At 30.6% G+C, this 23179-nt stretch overlaps 2 protein-coding genes across 3 annotated transcripts in view; one reads left to right on the top strand and one right to left on the bottom strand.

The window, feature by feature from the left end:
- The window catches only part of SK (small conductance calcium-activated potassium channel), a 100162-nt gene that overhangs the window by 24935 nt on the left and 52048 nt on the right, over window positions 1-23179 (bottom strand). Inside the window, exons 8-12 of the mRNA XM_080150262.1 lie at window positions 22839-22943; window positions 21075-21136; window positions 18180-18245; window positions 14125-14247; window positions 4150-4285 (exon numbers count right to left, since the gene is read on the bottom strand). Coding sequence (XP_080006388.1) covers window positions 4150-4285; window positions 14125-14247; window positions 18180-18245; window positions 21075-21136; window positions 22839-22943 — 492 coding nt within the window. The remainder of the gene's footprint in view (window positions 1-4149; window positions 4286-14124; window positions 14248-18179; window positions 18246-21074; window positions 21137-22838; window positions 22944-23179) is intronic.
- LOC145308386 (sphingosine kinase 1-like) overlaps window positions 6796-23179 on the top strand; it is an 85159-nt gene continuing 68775 nt past the window's right edge. For both annotated transcript variants that reach the window (XM_080150263.1, XM_080150264.1), the window contains exon 1: window positions 6796-6808. The gene's annotated coding sequence lies outside the window, so the exon portion shown is untranslated. The remainder of the gene's footprint in view (window positions 6809-23179) is intronic.

The following is a 23179-nucleotide window of genomic DNA, read 5'->3' on the forward strand; positions in this document are numbered from 1 at the left end:
CAAAACCCTCCAAAAATGACGTCATACAATAAAATGACCATTGATAGGCCAGTATACACTGTAATTGACCAATGGTAAAATTTATACTGGCCTCTCATTGGTCATTTTCTTGTATGACGTCATTTTTTGGCGGCACTTTACGCTATCTCTCTTAGACTATCTGATTTTTAGGTTCATTTGTCCCTTGTTATAGTATAAAAAGCAGAATTTCCTAGAATTCCTAAGATGAAACATCACTTCCACAATCAAAAACATAGGTTCAAAATTGTTATTTATTGCATCGTATTATAAACAGCTTTCCGTGGATATAAAAATGTATAATTATAAGATTAACACCAGTTTTTTATCCAATGCCTTTGGCTAAAAACTGGTTTTAATCTTATTATTGTACATTTTTATATTAGTAGAAAACTAGATATAATATGATGCTAAACATAATTTTTCAGTTTGGCTGAAAACCGGTTCTAACGCACCGGATATTAATCGGTTTCGAAGCGATACTGGAAAGTAGTTCTGACACACCCATGATACACCAATTTGTATGAGTACAATAGTTTGTACTGCCAATGCAAAATCTTTGGGTTGTGATCATGGTTAATTAAATGTATTGCTTGGTCGCAAAGAGAAATTTCATAAATTTGTACAACATGACACGTCCCTCTGTCAACGTATTTGTAGTTACAATGTAGATATAAAAAAATTTCATTGCTAGATATGGGAGGACCACTGATTAAAGTAAGCGTGTAAAGTGGCGCAAAGTAATGAATTTAATATTACTAGATTATCATGTTCTCTAATAAATTGCAACTTGTAGCGAGCTAAAATATCATCCACATATATTCTTAATCCATTCTCAAACTGTTTGTATGTCAAAAAAACACATCTAGGAGACAATGAACTTCGATGTGTTGATGTAAATCTTTTTCTGTTTATTAACAATAAAAAACTAAAAAAAGTAGTCTATGTATTTATATAAAAACTTAAAAATAAATAAGAATGTAAAAAAATCAAACATAAATAAAATATGCACAATGTACACTTATCAAAATTAACTTCTAGGAAGCCTAGAGGTTTTAAATTTGAGTGGTCTATGTGTTGTACTAATGGTTACGGAATATTAGTGGATATTATTACAGGCGATGAATTATCGCCAATTTAGGTTGCTAACATGGAAAACTCTCATTGATCAGTTCGTTCATCCAGTAGGAAGAATGGGGAAGGGAGTGTAACTTTACAAAGCGTCTCAAAATCATCCATGTAACATTATAAAAATGAGAATTATTCATTTTTTTGGTGGGGGGTTTCTTTTCCACTTCTCCTCTCATCTTCCTCATTTTTATGACGTCGCATGGCTCATTTTTGAGACACTTTGTAAAGTTACATGGAAGTTATCTTTATTTTAGCCCACTGCGAGTTTCACTCTACTAGAGAGCATGCAAATCTGTAAGATCCAGGTAATAAAATATCCATTGTTGTACTTTATAAATGTAATCATGATAAAAAGATAAATGTACTTTGGATAGGAACTATATACTTTCATTTCATATTACTGGTAAGGAATATAAATTTTCATAAAGATTGATCTAAAATGCATTTTTCAAAACTTTTTTTTAATGCTGTTTTTTGGGCGTCTTTGCTTTATGTCGAGCGAAAAACTGGTGGCTCCAGTAAAAAAGGGATAGTTGCATGAAGTGCATTTAAAAAGTTTGATTACAAGCATAAGTTACAAGAATACCATCTAACATAAATGATTTTGTAGCAATATAATTGTAAGGGGCGTCGTAGCTCAGTGGTAACGCACTGAGTTACGGTGATGAGAGTTCGAGTTCTAGTCCCCATATGGCAACTCGAATTTCTCAGTTGAATACATTCACGCAACTTCCCCTGGTTGTGTAAGAAGGGGATTATTGAGTAAGTTTGGAAACTTAATAGTCAAGTACATAATATCAGTACTACCCTTATCCCAAGCTCCTCGGCGGAGAGCGTCATTCATTACGGTGACTTAATTTGGGACACCTGCCATACTCGGCGAGGGTGAGGTAATAATGAGTAGGTCCCTTGAGACAGCGGGTCAAGTACTTGTACTTGAGCGTGGACCTTGAGCTGGCCCTGGTGTTAGCATACAAAAGTGTCTCGTCCTACTCCATGACTACTTAGGTCCAAACACTAAGAAACTATGGCTGCACACACACAATGATTTTGTATTACAATAAATAGAATCAATTAGACACCACCAAAATAGTCATCATGATGTTTTTGTGAAAACAGGACAGCCATATAAGTTGCATATATTCAAAAACATTATTATTGGAAATACCTGATATTATTGGAAATACCTGCTAGAAAATTTAAATTCTTTCAAATGTATGGCCTATACATATTACATGTAGTTTAAATTGTTGAACTGAAAAAAATATGCAGTTCACTAAATTCAAGTTTAAATGCACTTCGTGCAACTACCCCTTTGATAAATTATCTCTGTTATGTGTGAGTTAGCATTTACAACTTATTAGACCTCTATAATATATAGATAGATACACACAACAAACATCCATACATTACAACTCATTTTTTCTTTGATTTGAAGGACATATTTTGTCTAAAAAACGATTTTCTTCGATTTTAATGCTCAGAAATAAATTAAAGAAAATTGGGGGTGGGGCTTCGTGTATTTTAGGTTAGGTTATATTGGGTAATGGAAAGCGCAGGGCCTCCCGCAGGGGGTTTACATAAATAAAACAAAAACTATCTTATTAACAATCTATTCAAACATAAGGGAGGACGAGTTTTCTGCTCAATTGGTACTTTGACGGAAAGAACCAAAAAAGGATCTAATCATTTTTTATAAACTTGAAATTTACTTTTGGATAATGTTATGCATAAATATGGTAAATGTTAAACATTATTGCATGCTGCTAAAACTTTTGACAATTCTAGACTCAGAAAATCTGTTTTAACATTCTTTCCATTATAGGTTTTCAATATAGGTAAAACTTGTATATGGCTATGTTTAAGCAATTCTCTTTTTATTTTTCATTTTACACAGAAGCAATCTTTATAATATCCTTAACTTTTGTGCTTTCTTTTATAAAAATTTTAAAATCGAAGCTTTTCTATAGTTAGGGTCCATCTGTCCGTAACGGTTAGCTGTTATTTAAACATGTTAGAATTGTCATATCAATTTCAAACTTTGTAGGATGATTCCTATAAACTTTTAATACAAATAAACAAGGAAAATTACAAAAAAGAACATTAATAAAACAATAATTGTATGACATTTAAAGTAAAAAACAATTAAAATCTTTAAATGTTAGGTGATATTTTGTAAATTTAATGACGCAATCATCCCTCTACTATCATCACATTGTGACGTCTTTCTTTCTTTTATGAAAAAATAACAATTGTTATTTTCATTTAATTCATTTCAGAATCTAGGTTTATTTTCTTCAGTTTAAAAGTTAGAATAACAATGAAGTAGCTCTTTAAAGAAAAGTTTAACTAATGCAAGGACGGAATAGCGGAAAGTGTCATGTGTGACGTCATAAAATAGTCTATTATCCATCTTTTTTTAAATGGTTTCCCATCCTCTCATCCCTTTTTGACGTCACACATGACACTTTTCGCTGTCACCTAAAGCAATTATAAGGTTTTAACCAAAATCTGTATTTAATTTTTTCTCTTATTTACTAATTTGGTTCTTTTTTTCCAGGGCAGCTTTAAGTCTATATTATTTCAGGTCGATAATAAATCCACTCCTCTACCAGAAAGAAAACTGAAGATGTATTTTTCTTTTATGATTTGTGAAGCTTTGTAACGCTTTTAAGCATTCAACCAAACGAAAGGCTACGTGTTAATTTAACAAGTTTCGTAATTGTTAAGCAATTTTTAATGTTATTATTCCCATAAAGAGAGGGGACAATAGGCTGTGTATTACAATAGTCTTCAAAGTTCTTTAATAACTTTTCTCATTCGTTAGCTAACAACTTTGGGGACTTTTGTGAATTTTGATTGGTTGGTTAATTCAACCACTAATTTAAATCTACAGAAGGGGTATTTAAGTGTATCATCATTGTGAATGTACATCAATTTATCGGCCATTGTCTTATCCCTTTAGATTCCTGGCTTACCCATATCATGGAAAATGCTTACCATCATTCCCGTAGTGACCGCTATGCCCCTGCCACAGTAGGTGTTAGGAACAATGTCACCATAGCCAACACTCAGGAAGGTGATGGCGATCAGCCACATTGTGTTCAACAGATTCGCGTGCTCCTCATCATGGTATCTAAATGTGTTATTAAAGATGAATTTATTAACATATGATTTCAAGTAGTAAGATTTTTTCGTCTGAAATTTAAGATCTCAATAACTACTGAATTAATTAGGTTCCCTATTTTAGTATTGTAAGGTTAGTATGTTTTTCAACCTATTTTTAAAAAAATACACTATTCTTAGACTTAAAGATACATTTCGATTTTAGCAATCATTTTCAATTCATCTTGTCTCTTGTAGAAGTAAATCAAGCAATATTAGCTTGGTCGTTTTATGTAAACTTTACATAGGTCCCATGGTGGTTTTAGACTATTTAATTTTCTATTTTAATAATTGATAATTAAATAATTATTTTTTAGCTCCTTTGAATATAAAGCCGCTAGTAAATGAACTAGTTAGTTCAACCTTATGAAGTCTTGAAAAATTAAAAAAAACAATGTTTAAATAAGAATAATGTTTAGACCTAATCCTTGTGAAAAATATGAAGTGGTTGAAACTATTAAATCAGCACTAAACCAAAATTAATTCAGCGTTTGGCCACTTGATGAGTTGACAAAATAAATCAGCAATGATTGTTAATCTAATTTAAGTTGGATCAACTTTATCATAAAGTTTTTGGATAAAATCGTTTTCTGCTAGCTTTAGATCAAAAAGGCAAAATTATAGCATTAACCTTACATTGTAAACCCTATAATTAATCCTATAATCTATAATTTTTCTATCCCAAAACATCTTTCTAAAATATCATAAATAAATTTATAAAGATATTTTTATGAGTTCTTTCGATATTGAAGCTCTTTATAGTCATACAATACAAATGACCAATGATAGGACAGTACACAAATTAAATTACCAATGGAAGGTTAGTATACATTTAATTGACCAATGGTAGGCCAATATGACGTCATTTTTTATAGGCACTATATACAGCTTCTCGATATTCATTAAGTTATTTTCACCTGAACAATATAAAAAATGTTTATGATTGAGGTCCATAATTTTTGAAAATAAATGGGATATTGGTAATAAGCCAAATGCTCTTCACTAAAACTGCTGATAAAAGTTAGATAAAACAACATCATTAACTTTATCGAATAGTTTGGTAAAAACATCATGTTGTTTTTGATCAGTTCAAATTACATTATTTTTTTCCAAGTAATAATATCACTTAGTTTATTACTTTTAGCCTTGAAACTCTATTTTTAGATTATAAAAAGAAACGTACTTCGAAAAATGATTTGTTAATAGATAAACTGTTACAGCAGTTGAGTTGTTAGGTATAGGTAGATCGAGACTTTGCATTTAAAATTATTTTTGGTTGTATCTTTTACTTTTTGAAAACACTTCTGCATCACTAGTCCACTACAACTACATTTCCGTTTAAAAAAAGACCTTTAAAGATCCTACAAGTATGAAGGTTTGACTTTGGCAAAACATTTAAAATTGATTAAATATTAAAATTATTAATTTAAGTATTTTTTTTGAGAATTTTTGGCCTCTAGCTATAAAATAAAAGTAAAATGTTGCTTAATATTTCAACTTTTCAAATAAGATAAACATAAAATGTTTAAAAAAAAGAAAAATACAACTTTGTTTAGACCCCTAGCTTTAATATAGGAGTTTCATTTGATTACTAGAAAATTTGTGCCTGTTTTTCATATTTTATCGTTGATAAAACAAACATATAATTACATTAATGAAAATTGTAAACTTTAGGAAATATAAAAGGCTTGAACGCAATGCGGATATTTTTTCGTTTATGTTTTTATATAGTTCTAAAATATAACAGGTTTGTTGTGATAAATGTATAGGCAATTTTGCTAAATATCATAAAATGAATCATATTTATAACAAGATAATAATGATACTTTTCAATATAGAGGAATTAAACATGAATCTGCATTTATATCTTTACCATAAAATCTTAAAAGTATTATCAGAGAAGCTTCAATTTTGTATAAGAAAAAAAAATCTGTTGCAGAGAATATATTTTCCAGCTTCAAAACCGTATAATATCGGGTGAATAAGAACCAGTTCTCAGTCACACTGAAAAATCACGTATGGTATCGTATTATATCCAATTCTCCGCGGAAAGCTATTTATAAAACGATTCGATAAATAACTATTAAAACACAAATTTAATTATCCCCTTAAAGTTGACTAAATTGGACTTTTGCGTATTAATTTTTGTAAATTGTGTGCATTACCATTGGGGTTGTTCATCAATTTATCGGCCATTGTCTTATCCCTTTAGATTCCTGCATGTTATATCATAATTAGTGATGTAATTTTATAAAGAGAAATTATCAAATGGCCTAAGAAGAACAATAGGATTAATAATATTAAAAATATTGAGGAAAAGATTTCTTGTTACATAACTACATATTATTAAAATTATATAAAAAGTATTTCTTTATGATAGCTGTTTTTTTTTATCATAGTATCTGAAAACTAGTCCTCTTCTTCCTGGGAGATTTACTGGATAAAAATTGGTCAAAAACGACCAGGCTAATATTACTTGATTCACTTCTACAAGAGACAAAATGAATTGAAAATGATTGCTAAAATCGAAATATATCTTCATGTCTTAGAATAGTGTATTTTTTTTAAAAAATAGGTTAAAAAACATACAAACTTTAAAACAAAAGTAAAAGAAAAATTCTCCCCATTCCAAAAAATGGGGTGGGGGGGGGGGAGGATCCTCTCCCAAAATAGTTATAAACCTTCCCAGGACTTATGAGAAGCTACATTGTACAGTAGAACCATATCGGTTCAGCGGTTAGCGAGATTATTCGGTACAATATAAGGATGAAATAATAAATGAGAATATAAAAAATTTGGCAACCAAAAAAGGTAAAAAGGGTTGTAATCTGACATATACACTACACTAATATACGCTAAGGGCACTCAAGAAGCATTTATTAGGGAAGCGGAAACCTATAGATATGCTACACATCTAAAATCAATTACAATTACTAAATGTAAATATCTGTCAAAACATCAAATTAAGGTGTATTACTTTTCGAGTAGCCACTTTTTAGTGTAAAAATAAAACCCTTTACTTTAATTGCTATTACCAATTGTTATATAAGAGTTGTACAATGTAATTAAAGTAAGTTAAAAGTGTTGTCTAGTACAACTTAACAACTGATTGTTTTGTTAAGTAAACAAGTTTGACAGTATCCAAAAGTAGGACAGCAATTTGATTAGGTTCTGCCTCCGCTAAGTTTACCCAGTTTGTTAACTATTATAATAAGACATTTTATTTTTATTTCCATATTTTAACTTTTTGTAAAACTGAGATTTAAATCAAAAATGATTTAATGGAAAAAAAACTGTTTTCTATAATCCAATGATTACATATTATTTTTTTATTTACAGCACTATACTTCGAAAGTCAAAATTTCGTCATACAAAAAATGAGAAATAGAGAAATAGTTTTATGTTATCAACTCTTGATAATGTTAACTCTTTTAATCGATTTATTATTCTTTTATGATAAATTCAATGAGTGAAAAAGTATTTAATACTTCTTAGTTATTTATTGAAATATATTTCGGTGGACATTGCACCCTCTTCAGTCTAAAGGACACAAATAATATTAATTTAATTTACATATTAACAGATAAGTAAAAATAAATTTTTAGAACTATAAAGGCAGAAAATGTTGCTAAATTGAAAAAAATAATATGATTAACCTTACAGTTTAACTGGATGTTAAAAGTAAACTGAAAGGGATTTTTTAGCAAATGACAAAAATCAGCAGGGGGGAGGGGGATGTTTTATGTTGCACCATATTTTAATGTACTCTGGTAAATTGATTCTAGCAGCTAGGTACAATAACGATACCCCCATTCCCCATCCCATCACTTTCTACTGGATAAACGAACTGACTAATAGAAAATTTAGGTCCATATTAGCAAACTAAATTGACGACCAATTCCCTAGAAATATATCTTATATCCATTCCCTTTTGGTGTATCATTCCATTGGCAAGCAATATAAATATAATAAGATTTGATGTTGATATAAGTTATTTACAATTAGATTCGCAGTAATACACTTTCATAATTGCAAAGATAAGATGATTGATTTTATCCTAAAGAATTAAGGGGGTAAAGGAAAAGTAATATGTACGGACGGGGGGTCAAAGTAAATATTCATGGGTTTAAAAATAAATGTATATCGCCAAATCTCCTTCATAGCTTTTTTGGACATATTATCATGAACTTAAAAAGACCGTTATTAAAGAAATATTCACAAGAAAATTTAACTGTTAATCTTAAATGACAGTCAAGGTACTCAGGGAGGGAAAGAACATTGGACTGTTTATTACACTAGTCCCCAAAGTTTCATATTAACGTGTTCTTATTCGTTAGCTTAACAACCTTGGGGATTATAAATTAATTAAATTATTAAGTTCAGTTTCTTTATGTTTTCACCACTTAATAATATCTACAATAGGAGTAATTTTGTGTATCATCATTGGGACTGTACATTAATTCATCGACCATTGTTTTATCCCTTGTTTATACTATTAATAAACTCATATACTTTTAGATTCTGGCTTCTTTAATATTCCCTTTATCTGAGATGATCAGAAATCTAAGGGATACGGCAACGACCGATAAAATGATGTACATACCCAATGATGATACACAAAATTACCCCTTCTGTAAATTACAATTAAAAGTTAAAACATAAGTACACTCAATACAATGAAATAACCAATCAAATTCAGTACAGTCCTCAAAGTCGTTAATTGCCAACGAATAAGAAAGCGTTATAAAAAAAACTTTGGGGACTTTTGTATTTCACAGCTCATTGTCCCCTTCCTCCCTGGAGATGATATTATTTATATACACATTATACATAATCTAATACATATATATCACGATGACACTAGGGGTTATTATAATATATTATCACGGGACTTTTATACACAGATTTAAATCAAATTGCATCATGTATGTATGTATTATTTATGAGGACATTGTTAGATTCTTTAAAAAAAGGACAAAATAATCATTGTCTGATTTAGGGTTTTAAAACAAGGATAACCATGGGCAAAATTTGTGCGGTTATTGTAAACTATTTTGAAAGAATTAACAAATAATCTAGGGTAAATATTGACAAAAAATATCAATAAAATTATAGTTCCGTTAAACAGATCATTTGATCAATTAAAAAATGCTTAATTATTTTAAATATCTAATAGCAGCTACGCACTCAGCCTCTAATGGCTCTTTATTTAAAGAGGCAGAGAGGAGCTGGAAAAACAGCTTAAAACGGTCCGGATGACTAAGACTTAATTATGCTAATAGTTTGGCCTAAAACTATCCCAGAGGAGAATAATATGATTTACGGCAGTATTAACGTGCCTAACCCATCTCCCTTATATAGTAACTGCGTTCCAAGAAACAGAAAAACATAATGATCCAAATATTTAGATCTAATTGTCTGAGTACCTATCCCTCTCCCTTGTACTTAGGATATAAGGGAATATAAAGCTGTTGGTGGATTTATTAATATATATTTGTAAATAAATATTCAGGGATCTTAAAAGATAAGACAATATATAAATGTACAGTAACCCCTTATTATGAACAACACAAATAACCCGAAGTTTTAGCAAAGAAATTTTGCACCAACCTATCAAGAAATGATAAAGGTTCACCAAGATGTTAGTGCAACAAATGAGAGAACGTGTTTAATTTACAGCCCTTTCTTTCTTTGGTAATACTAAAGATTTTACACCCAAAGAGAGAGGGGAATGGGCTGTTTATTACACTAGTCCCTAAAGTTTTTCAATAACGTTTCTTATTCGTTCGCTTAACAGCTTTAGGGACTTTTCCTGAATTTTGATTGGTTGGTTCATTAAGTTAAATGTTCACTACGTGTTAACCACTAATTTTAATTTACAGAAGGGGTAATTGTGTTTACATTGGAGATGTACATCAATTTATCGGCCATTGTCTTATCCCTTTAGATCCTTGTGTTGCAACCCTTCCAGGAACCTGTATTTGAACTCTGTACATTTACAAGAACATAGGTTATGATCCAACTAATTAGAAAATCTTACACAATAAGCAATACAAATATTTAATTCCTTGTGAAATAAAAGTACAGTTCACAGAGAAATAAAGGTATACTAAAAGATGTAAAACATGACAAATACCAAGCTAAATTAACAAGGCTAAAGTAAATGTTATTTTGATCAAATACATTGACCAAATATATACATTATATTTATTTCAAAATAATTTTAGATATTTGTGTTATTATCGAATCAACTAAGAACTGCTTTAATAATTAAAACGTAGTGATTATTTTTATAAAATGCCATACAGTCTATATTATAAGTCAATTTATATTAGTGCAGTTATTATAAATTTTAATAGTGAAGTTCTTCTAAATACAGGTTCGGTGTGTCCGTCCGTTAGTAACTGCCAACTCTTATCATTAATTAGAATTGTCCAATCGATTTCAAACTGTGCCTGTTAATTTGGTACAGTTTAGAAAGTGTAGCAACTCTATAATCATTACCGAAAAGTCCTATCTGATTTTTTAGGCTTCGCTTTTATTGTCATCAATGTTTACTTTTTTGAATATCTAACCCTCTCGGAGAAGAAAACGCATTTAAAAGTTTTATCCAAATAAATTCTGACGTACCCCCTCCGTTGCAAGTACAAACTTACAAACAAAGTAAAACAAATCTTCACGTAATTCCTATGCAACTAACTGTCTATCCATATCAAATAGTTTTTTAATGACGTGTGGAAAATCGATGAAAAGCTCAAATCCTATAACCAAATCTAGCATTTTGAGCAGCTTTAAATTTATCTAAAATAGCCTTTGAAATACGTGCTATATACAAAATGCCCCAACCCAATGAAGAAAACATGATATTAATTACTAATTTCTTTTAATTGTAAGTAGCTTAAATTAAGCAATACTTTTGTTCCTTGAATAACGTTGCAGAACTTTAAAAGAAAGAACAAAACAAAAATTACTAAAATTTCTTTAAAATGATATCAAATTCTTTCAATGAACATATATTTTGTTCTTTAAATAAATGCATAATTCATAAGATTATGATATTAATTATACATGGATAAATATTATAATATTTTGATAGACATAATTATTACAATAAGCATTACCAAATTTTTCCTCAGGGGGGGATGGGTGGAGCTGGTATACCTTCCCAAAGTATCAATCAAAACAGCATTAAACTGTCCTTTGATAATTTATGTACTTCTATGAAAATTTTGGAGCTAATAACCGTTTATAAGATACTAATTCACACAAAAAATGTAACTTTTGCCTTTCGGATTTGAAATCTTATTATTTTTAAAACTTATTGTTTTTATGAAAATCATTCCCTTTCTTTTGATACAATACAATAATATTTTAATGAATTATTCTGTTTTTAATTAGTAAAGAGTGAATCAATAAGGTTTCCTACAGAAAGAAAAAATAATATTTCTGAATGAAAAAGCATGTAATAATCTTAATCCCAGTATTAATATCAAAAGGATAATTCTTAATTGGTAATTTAATATTAAATATGTTTCATTTGTTAAAAATCATTAAAAGAATAAAATTTATCTGATCAGCTTTTTAAAATTTATCATTAATTTATCTTTAATACAAAGTAGAACGATGTCTGTCTGTCTGTTTGTTTGTTTGTAGCGAAGATCTCGCTAACCCCTGAACCAATTACAGGTCAGTATATATTTAAATTGATCAATAGTACGCCAGTTTGACGTAATTTTTATAGGCACTGAAATAAGCTTCTACAAATAGCTGTCCTACTAAAAGCACCTAAAAGGTAATTTCGTTCGAAAAATTGTATTTACTAATTTTCAAATAGATTCATCGTTTTTTAATCTACAATACAAAGTAGAACTATGTCTGTCTGTCTGTTTGTACCGAAGGATCTCGCTAACCGCTGAACCGATTGGATTCAGGGAATATACCTACTGGTCCTGTGGTGGTTTTAGGCTTTTTCTGGAGGGGGGGGGGGGGGTGGACAACCCCAAACACCCAAAAAACAAAAAAAAAATCCTCCCCCATTATTTAAAAGTAGTGGTTTCAGCTCCAGAGGTACTTAATTTTTTTTAATTACCTCTTGGTGCAAAGCTCCTAGAGACTAGGGGCAAAGCCGCTAGTGAACTAATATAGAATTATTTTCTTTTTGGTGGACAATTAAAAAATGGTAAGAGTTTTTTTTCTCAGTACTGCTCAGAACCACATTATAGGACTTAATGGAAAATCTTTTTCAATTTTCCTTTTTAAAAAAAAAGTAAAAGTGGAATTGCAAAATTTGTTGAAATTGATTTTTCCTCGTAAATATCTTATTTGACTGTCATACTCAGGGGTAAGGAACAAATATTTCATTAGGGCTTCGAATAAGATTAAAATTCGCTCGATTAGAACCGGTCCAGCCATACTGAAAAATCATTTAATGTTGGCATTGTAGATATTTTTTCACGAATATAAATAAAGATAGAAAGTATTTTTTTATATTTATAAAATAAAGAGGCATTCGAAAAAAGGGATCGTTGATAAATTAACTAAAAACATCCATTGATAAGATAAATAAAAAATTTTGATTATCTATCTATGTTTGAATGCTGCTCTTTACATTATATTTTAAAATTTCCAAATTATGAAATTTTATTGAACCTCGATTTTAGTTTCATAATGCTAGATTTTGAAAATTTTTTTTTGAATGACATAATCCTATTCACTAAAGTAGCTGGATGTGTATTTGTCAGTTTGTTTGTGTAGGTATGGAAAACTACAGAGTCGCGTTATTTTGACATTTTTATGAAAGCTTTGTGAATGTTGAGGATGATTTTGGCTATTCTCCCAACTAACCATAAAAAAGTTTACAAAAATATTTGTCACTAAGGTGGTTTTCATCAAAGGCCACAGAAAATCTCCTCCTTTATTTGAAATTGATTTCTTCATGTGTTTGTTTTTGTTATATTGGACACAGGAAAACCCCCGAAATTTTAACACAAAATAGATATAAAACCCACAGGGTCATGAATCAACTGAATGAAACCAGGAGGGGATATTGGGCTGTTTATTACATTAGTCCCCAACGTTTAATAACTAACGTTTTCTTATTTGTTGGCTTAACAACTTTTGTTGAATTTTAATTTGTTGGTTCATTAAGCTATTGTCCAATCGTTTCAACCACTAATTACAATCTACAGAAGGAGCAATTTAGTACACCATCATTGAAGACATACATCAATTTATCCGCCATTGTCTTATCACTTTAGATCCCTGAAATGAAACATGCCTTTCACACTGTCTGAGTGTCCAGCTGGCAATGAAACCTATCTTTCACACTGTCTGAGTGTCCAGCTGGCAAAGAAACCTACCTTTCACACTGTCTGAGTGTCCAGCTGGCAATGAAACCTACCTTTCACACTGTCTGAGTGTCCAGCTGGCAATGAAACATACCTTTCACACTGTCTGAGTGTCCAGCTGGCAATAAAACCTACCTTTCACACTGTCTGAGTGTCCAGCTGGCAATGAAACCTACCTTTCACACTGTCTGAGTGTCCAGCTGGCAGTGAAACCTACCTTTCACACTGTCTGAGTGTCCAGCTGGCAATGAAACCTACCTTTCACACTGTCTGAGTGTCCAGCTGGCAGTGAAACCTACCTTTCACACTGTCTGAGTGTCCAGCTGGCAATGAAACCTACCTTTCACACTGTCTGAGTGTCCAGCTGGCAGTGAAACCTACCTTTCACACTGTCTGAGTGTCCAGCTGGCAATGAAACCTACCTTTCACACTGTCTGAGTGTCCAGCTGGCAATGAAACCTACCTTTCACACTGTCTGAGTGTCCAGCTGGCAATGATCCACAGAGTCACCATGAACACCAACAGAACAGTTCCAGGACAAATTGTCATCAACGTTTTCAAAACGAACCGCGTGTTGAAATTTATTCTAAATAATATAAAAATTAATAACCTAATATTAATATTAAGTATGCATTGTTAAAAATTTTTGTAATCTCCTAAAACGCGAATAATACTGTATTTCATTATTAAGCGTTTTGTTACTAAAAATTTTATTACGCCTCTAGGGGCCTTTAATGACTTTTTTTTCTTCATTATTTACTATTAGGATGATAGAGTTTCCCTCTTTTGAAATGTTTAAAAACCTTCCTAGGACGGATAACAACCGTCTCTGTAAAGGAAAACCATATCGGGCAAGTGTTAAGCGAAATTCTTCCCTATAGAAACATGGACATCCTGTTACTTTTATGTAAGAATATAAAATCCACACTACTGGTTTGATTAAATATTACTAGGAAAAATAATTGTCAAAGGGAAGATGATTAAAGTCCCTCCACAGATTATGACGTCATACGATAGAATAGCCAATGAGAGGCCAGTATAAACTGTAATTGACCAATGGTAAAATTTATGCTGGCTTTTCATTGGTCATTCTATGGTATGACGTCATCTTCTATCAAAGTCAATAACTATGTTAATAATTATCATACAATGCAGTTATTACTAAAAAATGCAGAAGTCTGAAAAATTGTCTCTACCTATCAATCTAAATATAATAATACTTTATCTTTAATCTAATATACTCGGAAGAATTTCCAATTAAGAACTAATCTTATCCTTTATAATGATTATAAATTACAGAAATGATGTAGTTTAGAAACATTAAGAGGAAGTTTTTATTAATTTGATTAATCCCTATTATAAAGAATATTATATTCAATAATCAAAATATGCATATTTGGCCTACTAAATTTAATTATATACTAGCAGCTACGCCCCTAGAGGTCTCTATGAAAAAGTTCAATCTGCCCCCACCAAAAAAATAGTTAAAAACTTTTCCAAAACCTATGAGAAGCTACCCTGCAAAAGAGAAACATATCGGTTCAGCGGTTATCAGAATTTTTTTATTACACTAGTCTCCAAAGTTTAATAAGAATGTTTTCTTTTTCGTTGGCTCAACAACTTTGGAGACTTTTATTTAATTTAAATTGCTTTTTTCATCAAGTTGAGTGTCGAAATGTTTTATCACTAATTTTAATCTACATAAGGGGTAATTTTGTGTATCATCGTTGGGATGTATCGGCCTATGTCTTATCCCTTTATATCCCTGAAATATGCACACATATTATAAATGTAGCCAAATTTTAAACTTTTCATTCGTATCCATTCTTAAACTTATTTATGTGTGTATAATAGGAATACTTGGTTTAGCAATACAAGTAGGATCATAGACATGGACTGGTATTCTTTAAATATTTCATAAAAGAGAAATTCCTTAAAAGTGCCTAGTCGAGGACACTACCCCCCCCCCCCCCCCTAATAAATTGAAATTATGGTGAAAGATATTTAGTTTTTCGTGTTAGTGTATAACATTTGGCTAGGTTAGGTTATATTGGATACAGTGTAGCCCTGTGCGGCTAGGGTATCTTATCCCCTTATTTTTTTCGGGGGGGGGGGGATTATTCTTAGGCACCTTGAATAAAAGCACCAATTTACCACATCCCCTCCCCTTCTACTTAATAATCAAACTGACCAATAAATGACAGGGGAAATAGCAAGCTAATTTTACCCCTGTCATGATCTCCTCATATATTGTACATCAATTTCAATACATTTGATTAGAAATCAAACATATTTAATTTTTGTATAAACTGTATGTATCCTTGGGATTAACCTAAAACAAGATATAAGCAAGTTTGGTATATGAAACACAATACCAAGATAGGCAAAGTTGTTGCATATAACAAATACTTACTAATAAATTATACTAATGCCAAAATATCAAGTACATATATACTTAGTTACAACCCTTAAAAGCTTTTATTATAGATACACTGTGTATAATGTAAAAGGCATACTTCACTTTTATATCAAAAATCATATAAAATGTTTTAGAGATGGTCTAAAAGTATAAGATAAATGTTCGTTTGAAAATTTAATGTATAAAGAAATCCAGCTATTGACAATTTAGTAAGATTAGGGTAGGCTAAAAAATACAAACTTAACCCCTTTGCGCAAGGGGGGGGGGGTCAAAATATCCCCTATTTCTCGGAAGCCAAAAGTTAATTCATAGACCTCCCATCCCAAGTAAAGGTTTAAAATGTATAATCTAAGATATTCTTTTATTGTTCTAGGAGAATTGATACTTCATACAGTCAGAAAGATTAATCGACTTTGAGTCAATTTGGTGCATCTTTTTGCCTAGTTTCTTAATATATAGATGTGTACATTATATACGATTATATAATAATAATTATATAATATAATATCTATATTATCATCTGGTTATCTTGTATCTTACCAGAGAGATAGGATAATGGAAGAAAATAATATTGTCTTTAAAACGTTTATAAACTCATTTTTTTCATTCACTAGCTTAAATACTTTGTGGGTTCAGATCGAATTATGATTAGGTTGTACTAAGTAACCTTGTACAAAATTTTTCATCACAAATTGGAATCTATAGAAGCGATTTTTTTGTTTATTATGATTTTTAGCAATCTTTTATTGTCAAGTCCCTGTATCCATATTTCTATATTATACACACATATAGTTGTATAAAATCATTAATAGCAATTATGTTTTTCTTGTGTACAAGCATAACTGGATTATCCCATGTATTATTAAAGATAATAAGCCTAGTGTAGTAATATTCTATCCGTGGGGATTTACTTTCTTGTTTCGGTCAGGAAAGGTATTTTTTGTTGCTGGAGCAAAGGAGATCATTTTTTTGAAGAAAAAAAAAAACAATGAGACTAATTACAAATTTATATGGGTAAGGTTGATTTTTTAAAAATTATTTTTGTCTCTTAACTAACAGTTTAAAACACTTTTCAAGGCATTCCTTAGTCTTGTGTCCATTAACTTATGTTGACTACATGGCACTTGTTCAAAAAGTTAAAATTTACTTGATATAAATGTTCAAATTATGAGCAATTATTTTCATTTAAGCACTAGTATTATTACTAGCGCCTACTCCCCTAGAGGCTTCTAGAGGGATATAAAGTAGGGAAGTTGCCTCCACCCCATTTTTAAATTTAGTATTTCTCTTGAGAGAATGGTGGTACCCTCCCAACTCAAGGACTTATGAGAAGCTACATTGTAAAGGAGAACAATATAAGTTTAGCAGTTAGCGAGATCCGCCTGTATGTATAGACAGATACAGACATCCTGTTACTTTTATTTAAGAATTATATCTTAATTCTGATTTTATTTTTTCATATACTATTCCTTGTTCTAAAGTTGATTGTTATATAAATTCTTATTGGATAACTAAAGGATATTAGTATAGCCACGTTTTCCCTATGTCACATCATATCATTCGTTTCAAACATTTCAAAACCATAAATTTGGGATAAGAAAATGATGACAGTTATACCTATGAACAATTTTTATTTTACATTTGAGAACCCTAGAAGGTTCTAAATTGGCAAAACATCCTGTTGATTTTATATACTCCAAAAGTAACATTCATTTGAAATGGTAACTGGTTTGTTTCACAAGAAAAAAGTCATTTTCTTATTTTTTTTTTGCCATTAAACTGAATACAAGATTTTTTTTATATTTAAAGTCCTTTGAAATGCGCTCCTGAAAGGAACATATCAATGCAATATATATATAATATATTAGCCTTCATTCTTAATTAAAACTAACATTTTTAGCATGTAAACAGCTTTATAGGTATAAACCTAAGCTTTCTAGGGTCAACTATTTTTAGCAATCTTAAGAAATAAGACAATAACCGACTTCAAAAATAATAAGCAAAATTACCCTTCTGTACTTCAATCTTATTGGTTGAAAAGTTTGAACACTAATTTATGACATTAGGTTGCTTGCCTTTTGAAAATAACTATATTTTACCTGTTTAAAGCTCCTATACTCCGTGAACTGGCGTCTGTAAATAGTTTACTGTGAAGTAACATCACCCTAAAATTAAAACAATATAATAATTTTTTATGTAAACAATCGGATAGCGGAAATGTCATATGTGACGTCATGAAAATACGTCTATTATCCATCTCTTTTTAGGAGTTACCTTTCTCACTTCTTCTCTTATCCTCCCTTTTTAGGCGTATTTTTATGACGCCACACTCGATACTTTCCGCTGTCACCAAAAAAAAAACTAACTTTTTGGCAGGTATTACCTCGCAACAGATTAGAAAAAAATGAAAAAACTCGCTACAAAAAGGACGCCCAATATTTTTGAAGACGAAGAAAGTCTCTCAATTACGTCATAAACATGAGGGATAAGGAGGGGAGGAGTGGGAAAGAAAACCTCTAAAAAAGAGATGGATAATCCATCGTTTTTATGACGTAACATGCTGATTTTTTAAGGGCATTTCTTCGTTTTTTTTATTTTGAAGGGAAGGGGGTGGAGTCAATCATCCCTTTACGCCCCCCCTCCTTTGACGTTCCTGGTACTGGTATCTGAGCCTTCGGCGCTAATCAGGGAATTCTTAAGAATTATCAATTTGTTTCTTATATACTTTTATTACATAGTACACACAATATGAATATTAGAGCAAACAAAATTATAGACATACAAATATATTATTTGATGCGTAATCTCTTTTCTATAAGTTTCTTCCCTCAGTGATTTTATTTTTGATGTCAAGTTTAATTTTTTTTCTGCTAACGGGACAAAGTGTCTCAAAAATCAGCCATGTGAAGTCTTAAAAATAAAGGATATAAGAGAAGAAGTAGGAAAGAAAAACCCTAAAAAAGAGATGGATAATCCCTCATAGTTATGACGTCACATGGCTGATTTTTGAGACAACTAGTCCAAAATGTACAAGGGCAAGTATTCTGTAAAAACTTGCTTCTAATATTATTATTGATATAAGATTTTGAGAATCTCTTTGTTTTTCGCATATCTTAAGGGAAAAAATATCTTTCGTCAAACTCTTGATTTAACTTACATTATATTTTTTAATATATACAGAAGCAGCTTATAGTGCCTAATAAAAAATGACGTCAAACATTACAAATGACCAATAATAGGCCAGTATACATTGCATTTGACAAATAGTTAATGTTTTTGGCTCCATAAGATGCTTCTAAAATACATATTTTGATATTTTTTGGTCTTTTTATTTCAAGAAAAATTATATGATTTGTCTTTGCATGTATTCGATCTTGTTTGGTGATTACCTAGCTATGTCACGAAGTGAGACAAAGAAAATATGTAATTGAGTTAAATAGTAGTTACTAGTTACCATGATAATCTACAAATTATATACATTATCAGGTATCCAGGGGTTAGGACAAGACCCCAAAGTTTTAAAAAGTTTTGGGGACTTCAATTGAATTTGATTGGTTGATTCATTAAGTTGAGTGTCCAAACGTTCCAACCAAAAATTGTAATCTACAGAAGGAATAAATTTGTGTATCATCATTGGGGATGTACATACATCAGTTTATCGGCTATTATCTTATCTCTTTAGATCCCGTGTATAATAAACATTTACAGATAAGGCCTATTATATTTCTACTACTTTTATGTGGCTGTCCGATTTAATCAAAAATTTTAATTCGTATTACTCTATTTATTGTAAATTAGCATATCCCTTTATACAAAGTAGATATTTTGTGCATCTTAATTAAAAATCCTTGAAAATATCAAGCTTATTTATGTAACATTAATAAATATTTCTTAGAAAATTCATAATTATTATTTGGTAAACTTTGTTACAGGGAGATAGATAATAATTATTAAAAAAATAATAAAGGGAGAGTTAGGTTGTGCTAAATTTCCGTAAAGGTTTGAGTTTTAGGGCTTAAAAACAGTAGTAGAATGATAATATTCACTAAACACGTGTATTCTTTATTGAAAAAATTTTTAAAATTAACTATACCTGAAAATTTTTTTTTAAAAACCTGAAAATGTCACCAAAAGCTTTGCTAATGTCAAGCTGACAAAAATTTATTTTTAACATATAATACATAGAATTACCATAGACAATCAAAGAATGTTTTAAAAATTAATATCTTTGAAATAATTGTCAGTTTGTTTTTTGTTTAACATTTTTGTTAACTCCAAAAAAAATTGGTCTATAGTTCTTTTCAATAAGGAATACACATATTTAGTGATTATCATTGTTCTACACCTGTTTTTGCTATTGTACAGTTTAGCCAGACCTTTTATTTTACAAAATATATTTTGGCAGAATTATACTTAACCATTTAATTAAAAAAGTAATAAGCTATTTTGATACTAAAAGTATTCTTACAATTTAGTTTACTATTTATTAATTATAACACTTATTACAATTTATGCATGATCCAGACTAAATTAATTAATTTCCGTCTTTTAAAACAGTTTGACTTTAACAAAATGTTTGATGAAAAACGAAACTTTTGCAATTAAGATTTTTGGTATAGTCCCTTTCGTGACAACGCATCACAAGGGGCGTTTGGTCGTATTTTCACAGTAGTTTTTCTCCTATTTCTAGCCCCTGCGGCGGTCTTTAAACCTGCGGGACAATCACCTAACCTAATATAACCTAAAATAACTTATCAAAGCAATACGACAACACGCCCCTTTAGAGGTGTTGTCACGAAAGGGACTATACCCAAGAGTGTTAATAGTTATTTATCGCTTTAATAATGAAAGGGTCATGTTTTTAAGAACATCCCTAAATCGGATTCGGAGCAATAATCGAAAAATATTGACGCAATAAATATTAAAAACTACAACATATAGCTATACAGTCACAAGAGATTAAAAACTGCTACGCTTATAAAAGAGTAACCTACCTACAAATAAGATATAACCTAGTAAACATTGGTAATGATAACATCACATCCACTGGTACCCACTGAAATATAAATAAATAGGATTAATATATTTTTACGGCAAAGTATGTTTTGGTGCTTTCCAGGAATAAGGTATAACCAACAAGCGAAAAAAATCTAAAATAATATTTGGGGGTCAAATGGAGAGGTCGTCCATTTTACGATGTATTGCCCCCCCCCCCAACGACAGCTGAAAAAGACGTATAAGTTTCGTGATTTTTTCCGCATTAATTTCGTTATTGGTATAAGCTGTGTGCTTTCTCTTTAGTAAACCTAGCGAATTTTGAAATGCTTAACTCATCATGCTTGATGTCCCTTACCCTGTGGTGCTACCCTGTAGCCTAACCTAAGGTAAATCAATAACACAAGAAAAGCAACTCCCACCCCCTCATTTTTTATTTAAAAAGGGGGGGGGGGGAGTGCTCGACTAGCGACTTTTAGGGTACTCCATTCCAATCAAACTTTACTCAAAACATTTAGTTTATCATACATAATAATTCATTAAACTTAACAAAATGATATTCTATTAACATTTAGTTTTGAACAATACTTTGATGGTTTTGAAAAAAATATATATTGAAGCTTGTAACCAGATTGTCAGGACAGATAGTTGGATTTTAGTTTAATGACTGCTCAGGAAAGAGAGGTATGGTAATTCAACAACAAAAAAATAATTTCAATGTTTTTGTTAGCAAAGTTACTTTATAAGTTACGGGGTAATGGGATTATCTTTTTTTACTTAGATAAGCGAATGAAATTCTGTAAATATTTACACCAGCAGAGCTTCTATTTTATAATTCACGTAATCCGTTAGTACGTCCATTACGCCGGGGGGGGGGGGGGGGGAATGGAATTTACTTGTGAGAATCAAAATTTTCTAGGATTTTTTTGAATACATGTTTTTAAATCTTTCTTTATCGTTAACAAGGCTACGAGAGAAACAAAAGTTGAATAAATGACTTTATTATTAAAGTATAGAATTAAAATTGATTACTTTTCCCTGTAATCATATTTTGGATTTGTTCAAAAGTACATACGGAGAAACTTTACTAGCTTGGCACTAGTACAAAGACCAATTAAAATACAAATAATGTCAATTTCCATTCCTTCTTATTATTCAATTTCTGAGAACAGTACCTTTAGCCAGAAACTTGCGTTGTAAAACTTTCTATTCCAAGATATCTGATATGTAGTTCTCAGAAAAACATACAAATTGTAAATTGTTTGAAACAAAAATCTGTAATTCAAACTTTGCTTTCATGTCTTTTCACATTGGCAAGAAGAATTTAGAAAAGTTTAAAAAGCATTTTAATCTTCGAATATGCCTTTAGACCCTTTGACCTCTGACGTAGATTCAAGAGAGTAAAAATGAATGACCAAACTATACCCTATTATGTAAAGTAGTAAGTTTTTTTTTATCTTTAGCTAACCACAAAGGATATATGGTTCTCATTTAAAGTGAAGCTTCTTATTAGGTCTTGGGAAGGTTTATAACTATTAGATTTCTAAACAAAAACCCAACTGAACACTATAATTAATTTTTATAACTTAATAGTTATTTAGCGAATTGTTTTCCGCGGATATAAAAATAAAGAATTATAAGATTAAAACGAGTTTTGTTAACCCTTAAGGGCCAAAGGAAAATCCCTAAAAGTCTTTTTTTAAAATACTCTTTTGTAGTCGTCCTGTACATACATTACAACATCCTACTACTTTTCAACGTACCTGTGAGCCAATTTTGCCACCATGGTTTGAAAGTTTGGTGGTCCATAGGAAGTAAAACTTTCCTGGAATTGGGTGGATAGCGCACAAAAATAATTCCATTATAACCTAAAAATAGAAATACATTTATCATTATGTATAAAAAATAGACGGTAATAAAATAGTTTAAGTTAACACTAAAAAGCGGTAACAGAAAGGTGTTGGTTTCAAAAGCATCATACATAAGACGTTAATGAAATTATTTACTTCATTTATCCCGCTCCCTCCTACCCCCCTCACATTTCTGTTATTTTTTTTCTTCTCGATTTCGTCCGAAACCGGTTAATATCCGGTGGATTAGAACC

This window comes from Acartia tonsa, chromosome 2, assembly GCF_053477335.1.
Source record: "Acartia tonsa isolate MP-2025a chromosome 2, ASM5347733v1, whole genome shotgun sequence".
In the NCBI taxonomy this organism is placed as follows: Eukaryota; Metazoa; Arthropoda; class Copepoda; order Calanoida; family Acartiidae; genus Acartia; species Acartia tonsa.